Genomic DNA, 12115 nt, shown 5'->3' with positions numbered 1-12115 from the left:
TTCTGTAATAAACTTATGTTTATTATCTACTTTACAGAGTTCACGTTTTATTGTTATTGAATAGCGATTAATATTACTACAGCCGGTCCGATTGGGTTTCTTTTTTAATTTTTACACAAATTTCAATTATTACATTCGTCTAATTATCAAGGAATGTCTTCTATTAAAATTAGCTATTAAAATTTTTACAAAAAAGAACAAATGAAGCTAACCTAACAAAATTATAGAGGCTATTTTCGAAAATTATAAATTTCGAGGGTAGACGTAGGGAACACATTCTCTGTGTATAAAATGTGTCCGAAAAGCGACCGGTTACCGCGGCGTCACCGTAGCTAATGATGTTATGTCAAAGATGGCGTCGAAAATTATATTAAGCTGTTAAAGTCTGGACCCTTCGCTCGAACTACGACTATGATCGCGCACTTGTCAAGCCGAGCTGGACTCTAGAGCTGCGGCGTCCGCTCACAGCTATATATTGTCTCAACTTGACACCTGCATGAGACAGTCCTCCTTACCTCCACCCTCCGTAAGTATAAATCAAAACTTTTGTGTTGTATAATTTGTGTAACTACGAACTTTTTGGCGGGAACGCGAGGAGCAAAGTTGTGTGATTTGTTTGATTTTGTCTATTTAGGACGATTTTTTTATGGGATTTTATGACCTTTAGGTTGAGTCTTATTTTAATTTATATTCTTATTATATTGTTATGAAAAATGATATTATAGAGTGAAATTAAATGAGATGGGATGAAATATAATCTCAGTAAAATGGTGGTCATTTACTGAGACTTTCAGTGGACTTTTTGTTGGATTCCGAGAAGTTACGTCCATCGGTTTTGTTTTATTTTCCCACATTTGTGCACTTTCACAGATACTAAACAGTTAATAAACCACCGTTATTACACATTTAAACCTGAGAAACACTAAATAGACAAAATATAATAAAACAAATCACACAACTTCTCTCCTTGCGTTCCCGCCAAAAAGTCCAACCGCTGACCCTCTGATATCCTAACTAGTAACGACAGGATAAAAACAAGTTGAAATTGTTAGTTCTCTTTGCTATTGCTATAAACTGTTTTTTATATAATTATTTTAAAAACCATTTTTAAAATTTGTATTTATCTTATGATTCGATCTCTATAATGTCTTTAAAGAAGTTTTATGCTAAAATAATGTTGATTATACCAAATCTAATACCGAAATTCACGATCGTCTAACGTGACAATTCATCTCCAATGTCACGTATAGTAACCGGCAAACATCTTGAGCAAATGACCTTGACTGCGCAGAACCGAATTTTAGATCACTTTGGTGGTGAGGGTGAGGCGCGACGGCAGGGGAAATCGTATCGAGCGCTTTATTGGTAGATCAGTCGAACCTTGCGTCCCGCACCGCGCCCTCATTCCGCTTGCTCCCAAAAGTACGCTTGCGTACAGTGGAAAGTTATTATATTATTAAAGTCTATCGTTATTAATCGTTAAGTTATTTGTTATAATTACTTGTGGACTTTGTTGCCATTGCTATTTGTTGAGTGTTTGTTGATTTTTTATAAAACATACACTATGCCGCGACAAACCGGTGTAGTATTCAAAAGAAAGGGTAGAAAAATTGTGTACGACGTATATTGCTTTATTATAAAACAGGGGAAGAATGATATGGAAAAATTAAAACAGACTTCGGAAGTAACAAAACCATCAGTGAGGACTGTTAGGTGCATTATTAAGGAAGCTAAAGGCTCTGGCTTGCTCGCCGTGTTTCGGACTCCGGGTAAGAAAAGATCAGGGAAGAAGAAAGTTACCCGAATGGATAGTTTCGTTCAATCTGTAATAAAAAGATGTAATCATAATAACTACATAACAAGCAGCGAAACTCCGTACCGTAGAAAGGCTTCGAAAATTTTAAAGAAGATATAAATTTTAATGGCTCGGAATGAAGCTTACGACGTATTATGAAAGAGCTAGGCTTTAGATGGAAAAAAAGAACAGAAAATAATCGGAAGCTGGTAATTGAAAAAAGTAACATTCGATTACTACGAATCGAATATCTTCAAAAAATAATTAATTATAGACAAAAAAGAAGACCGAATCGACCGAGTTGTAAACTACACCGATGAGCCCTATGTCGACTCATCACGATGATAGCGACTCGGGTGATGAAAACAGTGATGATGATGATGGTCAAGATTATGATAACGAAAAAAAATTTATACAAATACCAGCTTCGCTTCAACTGAACCAAGACCTGGCAACAGCTCTAGTTTTGACTTATTAGAAGGAATATCTATTTTACCCCAAGATTAAATTATTACAATTATTAACCTACATTTTTTGTTGATGTTCTAATAAATATATAAAAAAATACATATATTATGTTGATTTTAATAATTTAATTGCATTATGACGCAGAGTAAATAATGTTTTTGCACGTGAGTGTACCATGCGCAAACTTTTTTTTTTTTTTTTTTTCTTCCTACCTATGCTGATAGCCTTGAGAGGCTATTTCAGCGTACCCTAGCTTGTGTAGGTGAGCTCGCGGGGCTCAAACCGGAGAATTGCTAACACCGCCCTAGCAAGAGCAGTGCTTCGCAGAATCTACCACCGGATCGGAAGCGCGACCCACTGAGAAGATCCGGCGAGAAACTCAGTGGGCTGTGTCTGTGGGTTAATTCGCTCGTCGAGCCCTTCGTCGCAAGCGACGGGTTCGGCGAGGGCGGTGACCGGTGCTTGTATTGCCTAAAAGCACCGTTAATGGATCAGGAGGATCCGTGATGACGTGCTTTGGGCGACGTCGACGGTTTACCAAACGGTCTACAGGATCGGGTATGTAGTTTCCGGCGGCCACGACAAGAGGGTTCTCATGTCGTGCCGCCTTCTCAAAGTGGCGCAGCGATGCCGACTGTAGATACTTACTGACGGGGTCGAGCTCCAGGTCATCGTGGAGGTCCACGTTCCTCTGGAACCATGGTGCTCCGACGGCTATCCTGCAGAATCGGGATTGTATAACCTGAAGGGGTTTCAAGTTGGTGCGGGCCGCGTGAGCGAACACTACGCTTGCATACGTCATGACGGGGCGTATGCAAGTTTTGTAGAGGGTTACCTTGTTACGGAGGGACAGTTTGCTTCGTCTACAAAGCATTGGGTAGAGTCGTCCTAGTATAAACGCGGCGCGATCGCGTACCGTTTTTACGTGGGGACGGAATGTCATCCCTCTGTCGAGGGTGACGCCTAGGTATTTGACCTTCGGGGCCCACGGTATGGGCTGGTCAAAGAGAGTGATGGGGCTAACGGCGGAGGTGTTTACGCGCCTATTGGGGAGTGGGGTGCTCGAAGTGGTATTCGGAGGACGACCCCTTTTGAATAGCACCGCTGTGCTTTTCGTGGGGTTAATGTCTATCGCGCAAACTTACCCCCACTACGTCAACAAATGCTCAAGAAGTTTGCCGGCTATTATACTGAGTTAAGTATTATCCTAAATAAATATTTTATACTTTATATACAACACGAAAGTTTAGTTCACAAAATCGGCAATAAATTATGATACTTAATTTAAAAATGATCAATAAAAATATATCACTTCTTGAATTAATATTAAAATTATTGCTTTTCAATTAGTGTATTTTAACTTAATATTGCACTAAAACATTATTAAATACACATTTGTTTAGTTAAATAGAAACAATTTTTGTTTATCTTTGACTTAATTAAATATTAAACAAACTACGCGAGTACTTATTATCTTGACCGAAAACATCGCAATCTGTCAATTTTCTGCACAACCCAAAAACATTGAAAATGTTGCCACACTAATCATACAAATTATTGCCGTGTAAAAGAATAGTTCTTAAAAATTATACATATAATTAATTACATACATAATTATTACGTAATATTATTATAAACGCTATCACTAACACGTTTTTATTGCTTATTATTTTTAATATAAATATTAATAATAAATTCATTTTGTGTCTGTTGTTGATTGATGCATAAAAGTAAACGCCCACAGAACTATCCAAAGAACGTCGTCTGATAAATAAAATCGAACCCGTCAAAAGTATCATTCTATGTAGGTAACCGGTCGTAAGTCTGCACGGATCGGTACCACAGTCCTGCGTGTCACTGTCGCTAAGCATTAATGTTCTCCATAAGGCGGGGGAGTTATTATATGACGCAGCAGCGGCTTGGCCGTGCCCCTGGTACTGCTGATGTCCTTGAGCGACGACATTCACGTTGTGTTGTCTATAATCTCCTATAACCAATCAACGGCGCGAGCCCATGGACATATTATATCAAGTGATACGCTACGACAGCGGTTCATCCAGTCATTTAAAGCCGAACATTCTTTTTTTTAATATGGCAATTAGCTTCTTACAATGTCAATGTTGCCATTGTCAAGTTTATAAAATTCAATTAATTAATATTATTATGTACATTCTTAATCTGTTTTAAGAAAGATGATATGGAACGAGGTAATTTTAAGTCGATTTATTTGATACTGCAACCAATTGTATGTAATTTAATGTAAATACAGACTAAAAAGTCAATTTACTGATGGCCGTAACGTAATCATACAAATTGACTTAAAACTGAATGTAGGTTAGTGAAAACTTATCTATTTACACAAGTAATGTGATTAAAATACCGACATTAAACTACTGGTTACACTTTAGCGTGGTAGGGTGTAGATAAATTGCGATGAGACAAAATCTCTTGTCTCAGGGTAGCGTTGACATAAACAAGTTTTATTTTTATTTTCCTTATAGACACACGATGCATACGGCTCATGGATATCGTCAATGTTAGAGGCACAGTCAGGCCGCTGCTGATTAGTAATATCTTAATACTAGGTGAGAAGGAAGATGTGATGAGACGAAATGAAAATGAGGTTGGCAAGAGAGTGTTAACTATGAATGTGGAAAGATATAGAAGAAGAGGTAGACCTAAGAAGAAATGGATGGATTGCGTAAAAGACGATATGGGTAACAGGGGAGTGAGCGAAGAAATAGTATACGATAGAGGAGTATGGAAGGAGAAAACATGTTGCGCCGACCTCAGGTGACTGGGAGAAGCGGTAGGCAGCGGCTTGGCTCTGCCCCTGGCATTGCTGAAGTCCATGGGCGACGGTAACCACTCACCATCAGGTGGGCCGTATGCTCGTCTGCCTACAAGGGCAATAAAAAAAAAAGAACAGGAGAATGATGATGATAGGTGAGAAGGAAGAGATGAACTCATCTGCTGTCAATGCATGGCCATAGCCAAGTTTTCGAAATGAGTTCTAAATTTGCGGAATGATGAAATCGAGTTAGTTCACATTGTAAAAATTAAACGCTAGAAAATTTAAATTGTAAATATCGCTTACACGAAAATCGCTTAAATCGCTAAAAAGTCTATAACGGCTTTACAACACTTCGAAAGCTTAAAAGAACTGGTGTCATTTTAATCGTCAAACGATCGGGCGAATTCGAAAAAAATAGAACGTTGCGACACTAATTTTAAAAGGCGGACTCTCATTGGCTGATCGCCAGCCAGTAACACGTATATATGACTAGTACACTCAAACTCTGGGTTAGTCGCGGCTCGGGCGCCGCGGAGAACATCGGGGTCAGTTCGTCTGCATGAGCCGTGTGGGGCCCGCCGAGAGTGTGGAATTGGAATATGTCGCTGACCTGCAATCAATCGTAACTTTAGCATATCCATCAAATCAATCTCGATCCCTTGATCAATCTACCAAAAGCATCGTATCCAATCTTAAATCACAGAATTTATTTATTTATTGCTTAGATGGGTGGACGAGCTCACAGCTCACTTGGTGTTAAGTGGTCACTGGAGCCCATAGACATTTACAACGTAAATGCGCCATACACCTTGAGATCTAAGTTCTAAGGTCTCAGTATAGTTACAACGGCTGCCCCACCCTTCAAGCCGAAACGCATTACTGCTTCACGGCAGAAATAGGCAGGGTGGTGGTACCTACCCGTGCGGACTCACAAGAGGTCCTACCACCAGCAAAGAAAACTTAATGGCGTTAAATTTTTTACTACTTTACTTAAATAGATACTTGAAGTCCTATGTGACCGTGACGGGACAAAGCAAAGCCACCGTCGCCCGAAACATGTCTTCTTGGATCCCCCGGATCCTATCTCGGTGCTTTTAGGCCTCTCAAGCACCGGTAACCGTTAGATGAACTAACGCAAAGACAGCTCACCGAGTTTCTCAATGGGTCGCAATTCCGATCCGACAGTAGACTCTGCGTATAGACTAGAGACTACTGCGTAGCAGTAGACTCTGCTCTTGCTAGGGTTAGTGTTATCAAATTCTCTCAGGTCGAGCCCGTGAGCTTACCCCTACCCACCCGGGCGTAGTTGGAATAACCTCTAGGCTACCAGGGTATAAGGTAGGGCAAAAATCAGTTGAAAACAAGAAATTGCCAGGCACAGACGAAAGAGTCGCTTTAAGAGAGCACGACGTATCTGACCTCGTTCCACCCGTATCTGTTCTTCGCCTGCACGATAGCCTCGTACACGGCAGCGGGCTGCAGTCCGCGCAGCTCGTGTGAGACTCTGTGCGTCAACGATCCCTTGGCAGCCGGCGCCGCCAGGACGACGTCGTGCCAACGTCCTGGTTGTTGAAACGACTCGTTTATCTGTCGTTAAAGAGAGAGATGGTCAGGTTATGACAGAGTAAAACCTCACTATTGCCTCTGTAGTGATATATGAGGTTTTTTTGTTTACAATCTAATGTTTATGAATTACCGAGCGGTGGAGTTATTGTTAATACGATAGATTTAGCTTGAGTAGCTCAAGCATAACAAAGTCATCTAAATAAACATAAATATAAAAAGTTATAGTTATATATCTAATTCAGAAAGCGTAGGGTACGCTTTGGCTTACGTATCCTACGCGCAGTGGTACTACTTACTATGTGATCATATATGATTGATTTCTTTAAAGGTATGATCTAAAAAGTTGCTTATAGGTTGAATCGACAAGAAGGAAATAAAAATAATAAATATATCCCAACTTTGTCTCAAAAGTTATTGCGAGACGTTTACTCTACATAGTATTAACACAAACTCACGGCCAGCTGACGGTAAAGTAGCCTCAGCTCATCAAGGGGTGGGTAGCTGTCGACGGCGAAGCTGAGCGTGTAGGAGTGGGGCGCGCGAGCCAGCGGCGGCGACGTGAAGCGTGCGGGGCCTGGCCGCCCCGACACCTCCACGTGACGACGAGCGCGACCCAGACTGTTGTCTGCCACGCAGCTGAAACCGAAGTAAAGTGTTGTTACGCGCTGGGGTTCGGGATAAATAAATGTTCCACCAAAGTACAACTAAAAACTGTAATAAACACTTAGAGCACTTGAAACACTTCACAAACACTTTAAAACTCTCAATTCGCTTCTTCCGCTTCGTTTCAGATGATCCGTTTGCAGCTTCGCTTCGAGTAGTTTCGATTACTGACTGCCTTCGCGTTATCTCTACAACGCTTTTATAGTCGATACAAGTCTAGCTTTAACGAGAACATTCCCGGTAGTACGAGCCGTTTCGATCTGTTTCGGCTATTTGATAAAAGATGGCGTTACACTTCTCGAGCGTTCTCGATGCTACTAGTTCTTTAGGTATTCGTTTCTGCTACTTGATAACAGATGGAGTTACTCTTACCGGCGTAAGAATATTTAGTATCTATTAAATACCGCGGTCGTTGAGACACAATCATAATTGCTTTGAGCTTTAATTTCGTTTTTATTAACGTCATTGCAATATGTCGTCCGTGAACTCTACAGTATTCGAAGCCTCCGAAATAATATAATGACAATGAAAAAGGTTAGATTACCATAAAAGTCTTATAAGTTTTAACAGAATTTGTTTGTTTTTGATGATTTGTCTGATTTGAAACAGCGAACGGACTACCTGAAGCGAAGCGGAAGAAGTGAATTACGAATTTTAAAGTGTTCTAAGTTTTAAATAGAGTTGTAATTTGTACTTCGGTGGAAGTTTTATTTGTCCCGAGCCCCAGCGCGTAACAACATCAGCTAAACTTCAAACTGTTCACCTGTAGTTCCCGAAGTCTTCGGGTTGCACATCAGCTATTAGTAAAGTGTGGTTGCTCCCTCGGGCCGACATCGTCACGCGTTCGGAAGCGCTCAGCGGAAAAGAATTCTGGTACCAAGAAACCTGAGAGGAATAAATAGACTTTATGGTATTAACAATGTCGATACATGGCGACGCTGACGTAGGTATTTTTTTGCTCTTGTACGAGCAAACGGCCCACCTGATGACGAGTGGTTTCTCTCGCATATGAACTTCAGCAATGCCAGGGGCAGAGCCAAGCAAGCAAGACTGCGAGATTGCGGGCCCAAGGATGTTTTTAGAGCCCTACCCACTAAACGACTCCCCTGCACTCTTCTTCAAAACTTAAAGCTCACCTCAGCGGGCGGGTCAGCTAGAACCGTGCACACTAATTCAGCCCGGAACCCCTCGCCAGTGTGAACCCAGGATCTCTCCACCGTTATCTCTGGAGGATCTGAAATGACAAGAAAACTAAAGATGAAAAGGAATACTAGGGAATTGTAATCGAAGACAGAGGAGTTTTTCGTAATTAATTTGCAAGAACATGGACATGAACATTTACTATTATGGATTATTGCGAGCGAAACAGTAAGGCATTATTAGTTTTTAAAAAGGTACATACCATACCTCAATTAGAGGATCAGTTTTCAATTAGTCCATAAAGACCAGTCATAACTTAATAGCCAGCGGACCGTGAATTCGTGAACCAGTGCAGAAAAAATGGTTCAACTGGAAGCATTTTGTAGTTTTAAGACAATTAGATAAATTATGTGCGATTTAATTGTAAGAAACATTCGTTTTACATTGTATTTTTATATACGAAGATTGACGGTCACCCTGGAGGGTTTGATAATTCCGGATGGTTGGTAGATGTTAGGCTATCTGGTCGTCTGACAACATTAAAAAACTATTTTCAAATTTTCAATGTTTCTTTTTTTTTATTGCCTTTGTAGGCAGACGAGCATACGGCCCACCTGATGGTGAGTGGTTAACGTCGCCCATGGACTTCAGCAATGCCAGGGGCAGAGCCAAGCCACTGTCTACCGTTGAGTATTCTCCACAAGCCTCGTTTGAAGAAGGACATGTCATAGCGCTCGGGAAACACCGTGGAGGGGAGCTCATTCCATAGCCGGATGGTACGTGGCAAAAAAGATCTCTGGAACTGTGGATGACCGCAGTGGCTCCAGGTAGTATGGATGAACTCTACTCCGATGGCGGGCGGTGCGATGGTAAAAACGAGATGCCGGTATCATCTCGAACAATTCCTCAGAGCACTGGTGTGCCTACGGTTTCGTAAGACCGTGACTACGTTGTGACTTTTCTAGTTTGTTTCGACTGCGGTAAATAACTTCTACTAGATTAACTCACACAGCACTTGCAGCTGGAACTCTGTAACCACCGGTGGCCCGACGCCGTTGTCCACGGTGCACGCGTAGACCCCACCGTGGTGCCGCTCCAGGCGGGAGAGCTGCAGCTGCGGGCCCTCGCCGAGACGAGAGCTGCTGTCGTTCTGGTAGAAAAGCTTCATAATATGTCATGTATTGCTTGGTAAAACTAGACAGAGAACTGGACTGTCTTCAGCTTTGCTGGTGATAGGGCGTCCAGTGAGTCCGAACGAGTAGTGGTGGTAACCACTAGTGTGCTCAGTGCGAGTTTTTTAACGTTCTCGATAGCGTAAAAGTTAACTCGAATTTGTACCGAGTTGTTACAGCGCCCCTAGCGGCAAACGTAGGCAAACATTCCAGCTCCAAAGCAAATTTGAGTTGACTTTTACGCTATCGAGAATGTTAAAAAACTCGCACTAAGCACACAGAACGGTTTCTATCGTGAAACAGTAATGCGTTACAGTTTGTAGGCTCGTGCAGCCGTTGTACTGTAGAACTGAGACTTAGAGCTCACGTCTGAAGGTGTGTGGCAGTATTTACGTTGTTGATGTCTATGGGCTTCTGTAACCGTTTAATGTCAAATGAGTCGTAATCACCTCCCCTGATTATTAGTAGTCATCGTTGTTCGTGGACATCAGCGATGCTAAAGGCACAACCGTGCTTTAGCTTACATACTTCTAAGGAGTCTCGTTTGAACATCGATATATCAAAGGTGATCTCGAAGCGATTAATGGAATTTATTGTAAAAGTGAATGGGTTCGTGCCACAAAAAAGATCTCTGGGCACGTAATTTGTGGGAAGGGGGGGAAATCTGCTTCGATAACGGACGGTGTGACGATAAAAACAAGAGATCATATCGAAGTTCTTTTGACGTTCAACAAGTATGTACTTTCATTTATGTTGAATAAAACTTTTTTGATTTGATTTGATTTGAATAATTCATCGGAGCACGTATTCTGAATCCAATTTTAAAACTCACCAATCGATGCCACGTGACGGTTGGTACAGGGTTCCCAGCTGCTCGGCACTCCAGCACGGCAGCTCCTCCACGTCTGGCCGTCACGTGTCTCGTCTCCGGAGAGGCTCTGACGCTCGGTGGCACCAATACTTCCACAGTGTGCACCTGGTCCCTAGCCACTCGGTCAGATATCTGGCAAACGTAGTCGCCTGCGTCCTGGAAAATCAAACGAAAATTGGTGTCGCCGTGCTGCTCTGATGAAATCCTTAATGAGTTCACACAAGTATCCGTCACGCGGAGTCACTTTCACAAGTGTAAACGAAGGGAGCATTTCTGCTATAAATAAATAGACGGAAGACTTATTACACAGTGATTTTTTATAATACGGATGAACTCAACTCCGGCGTGACTGATCCCGAAAATTGCACAAGTATTTCCAGGACGGAATTTTTAATATTGTTCATTCCATTTAATTTGAGTTCTCAGTGAATTATTCTGATGTCGTTCATCGCACGTAGCTGGTGAAACGCAGTCTTTGAATCGAGCTCAATTTAAATAGCTCGTATCGAAATACAGTTTGCAAAAATGATTATGAGCTACTAGAGGATTATGCATCGAAACATTAAGGCTTACTCTTAGTAAAAATAGAAGCGTGGCTAGATTGAAAAGTCAGCTGGATTAACCTCAGTGAATCAGGCTGATAATCCCAGGTCCTATTGTCCGTTGTCTGGTAAACGCTGGGTAGACTGTGAGATAGCAGCACGTAACGCGAAAAAATTGTGACGTTTTTGTTGAATTAATTTTTTTATAAGCATACACTTTATTCAGGTTTCGGCATAGCTATTCATCTCCTGTTTGACCATCGTAATCCTGCTCTATAACTACGGATTCGAATAAGTCTTACCGCTCTACACTAAACTTACCCATCTCCATAACGAACGTATTAAGAAACGCGGCGCCCTGAGCTCCCTTGCGAAGCGTCCGACAGTTAATCAAGGGCCCGCGACTTGGATATTAACTGAACGTTTAATCTTCAACTAACGACGTCACATTAAAACGAAATGAAACGCCAAACCGGAATCCTTCGTGTCATTCGCGAGCTAAGTTCGATTAGGAACATTTCGGAGACATTAAAAGTGATATTATGAGAGCGCAGCTTAGTCTTGCTCCCGGTGTTATTGCTCACGAGTGACTCTTAATGATCCTTTATCGGTGGCAATGAGAAAGATCTTTACGTCTTCTTTTTTATTATTATGCATAAATAATGCTAAATAATAATAATAATTAAATCAATAAAAAACATTACACACACTACCATGTATTTGACACACACACGCATGCATACGATTTGTTTATTGTCAAACTTTTCGTATTGTTTTATACCGGTCACTCACATTCGCACGAATACGCAAACCCGCAAGTGTAGGACGACATTTGCAAATGATTATGCAAAGTTTTCGTTGCATTCGTGGTTTTCCAAGCTGTGTCGGTTTTTTAACAGACATCAAAGCGCGCGAACCGCGATCCTTCGCGTAGTCTCCCACACATTCGTGTGACCAGTTGCGCCCAGGATTGCGAAGGCAACGGACGTTTCTCTATTTTCATAGATCGTGACGTCTACTGTGTACCGTATTTTCATCAAAAGAAATCCCATAAATACAGCATGGCTGTTAATGATGTCTGGGAAAGAATTCAAAACTCTTTTT

The 12115-nt window shown here is 41.5% G+C and overlaps 1 protein-coding gene across 2 annotated transcripts in view; it reads right to left on the bottom strand.

The window, feature by feature from the left end:
* The window catches only part of LOC114244376 (lachesin), a 67263-nt gene continuing 55148 nt past the window's right edge, over window positions 1-12115 (bottom strand). The window contains exons 5-11 of one of the 2 annotated variants that reach the window (XM_028176166.2): window positions 10431-10625; window positions 9435-9588; window positions 8423-8520; window positions 8050-8171; window positions 7079-7259; window positions 6477-6644; window positions 1-5667 (exon numbers count right to left, since the gene is read on the bottom strand). In XM_028176166.2, the coding sequence (XP_028031967.2) occupies window positions 5509-5667; window positions 6477-6644; window positions 7079-7259; window positions 8050-8171; window positions 8423-8520; window positions 9435-9588; window positions 10431-10625 (1077 nt within the window). In that variant the 3' untranslated portion in view covers window positions 1-5508. The remainder of the gene's footprint in view (window positions 5668-6476; window positions 6645-7078; window positions 7260-8049; window positions 8172-8422; window positions 8521-9434; window positions 9589-10430; window positions 10626-12115) is intronic. The other variant, XM_028176167.2, reaches the window with a different exon arrangement.

Source organism: Bombyx mandarina, chromosome 11 (assembly GCF_030267445.1).
Source record: "Bombyx mandarina strain Sakado chromosome 11, ASM3026744v2".
NCBI classification, from domain to species: domain Eukaryota; kingdom Metazoa; phylum Arthropoda; class Insecta; order Lepidoptera; family Bombycidae; genus Bombyx; species Bombyx mandarina.
Note: the sequence above shows the minus strand (reverse complement) of the source record. Positions and strands in the feature narration are given on the sequence as shown.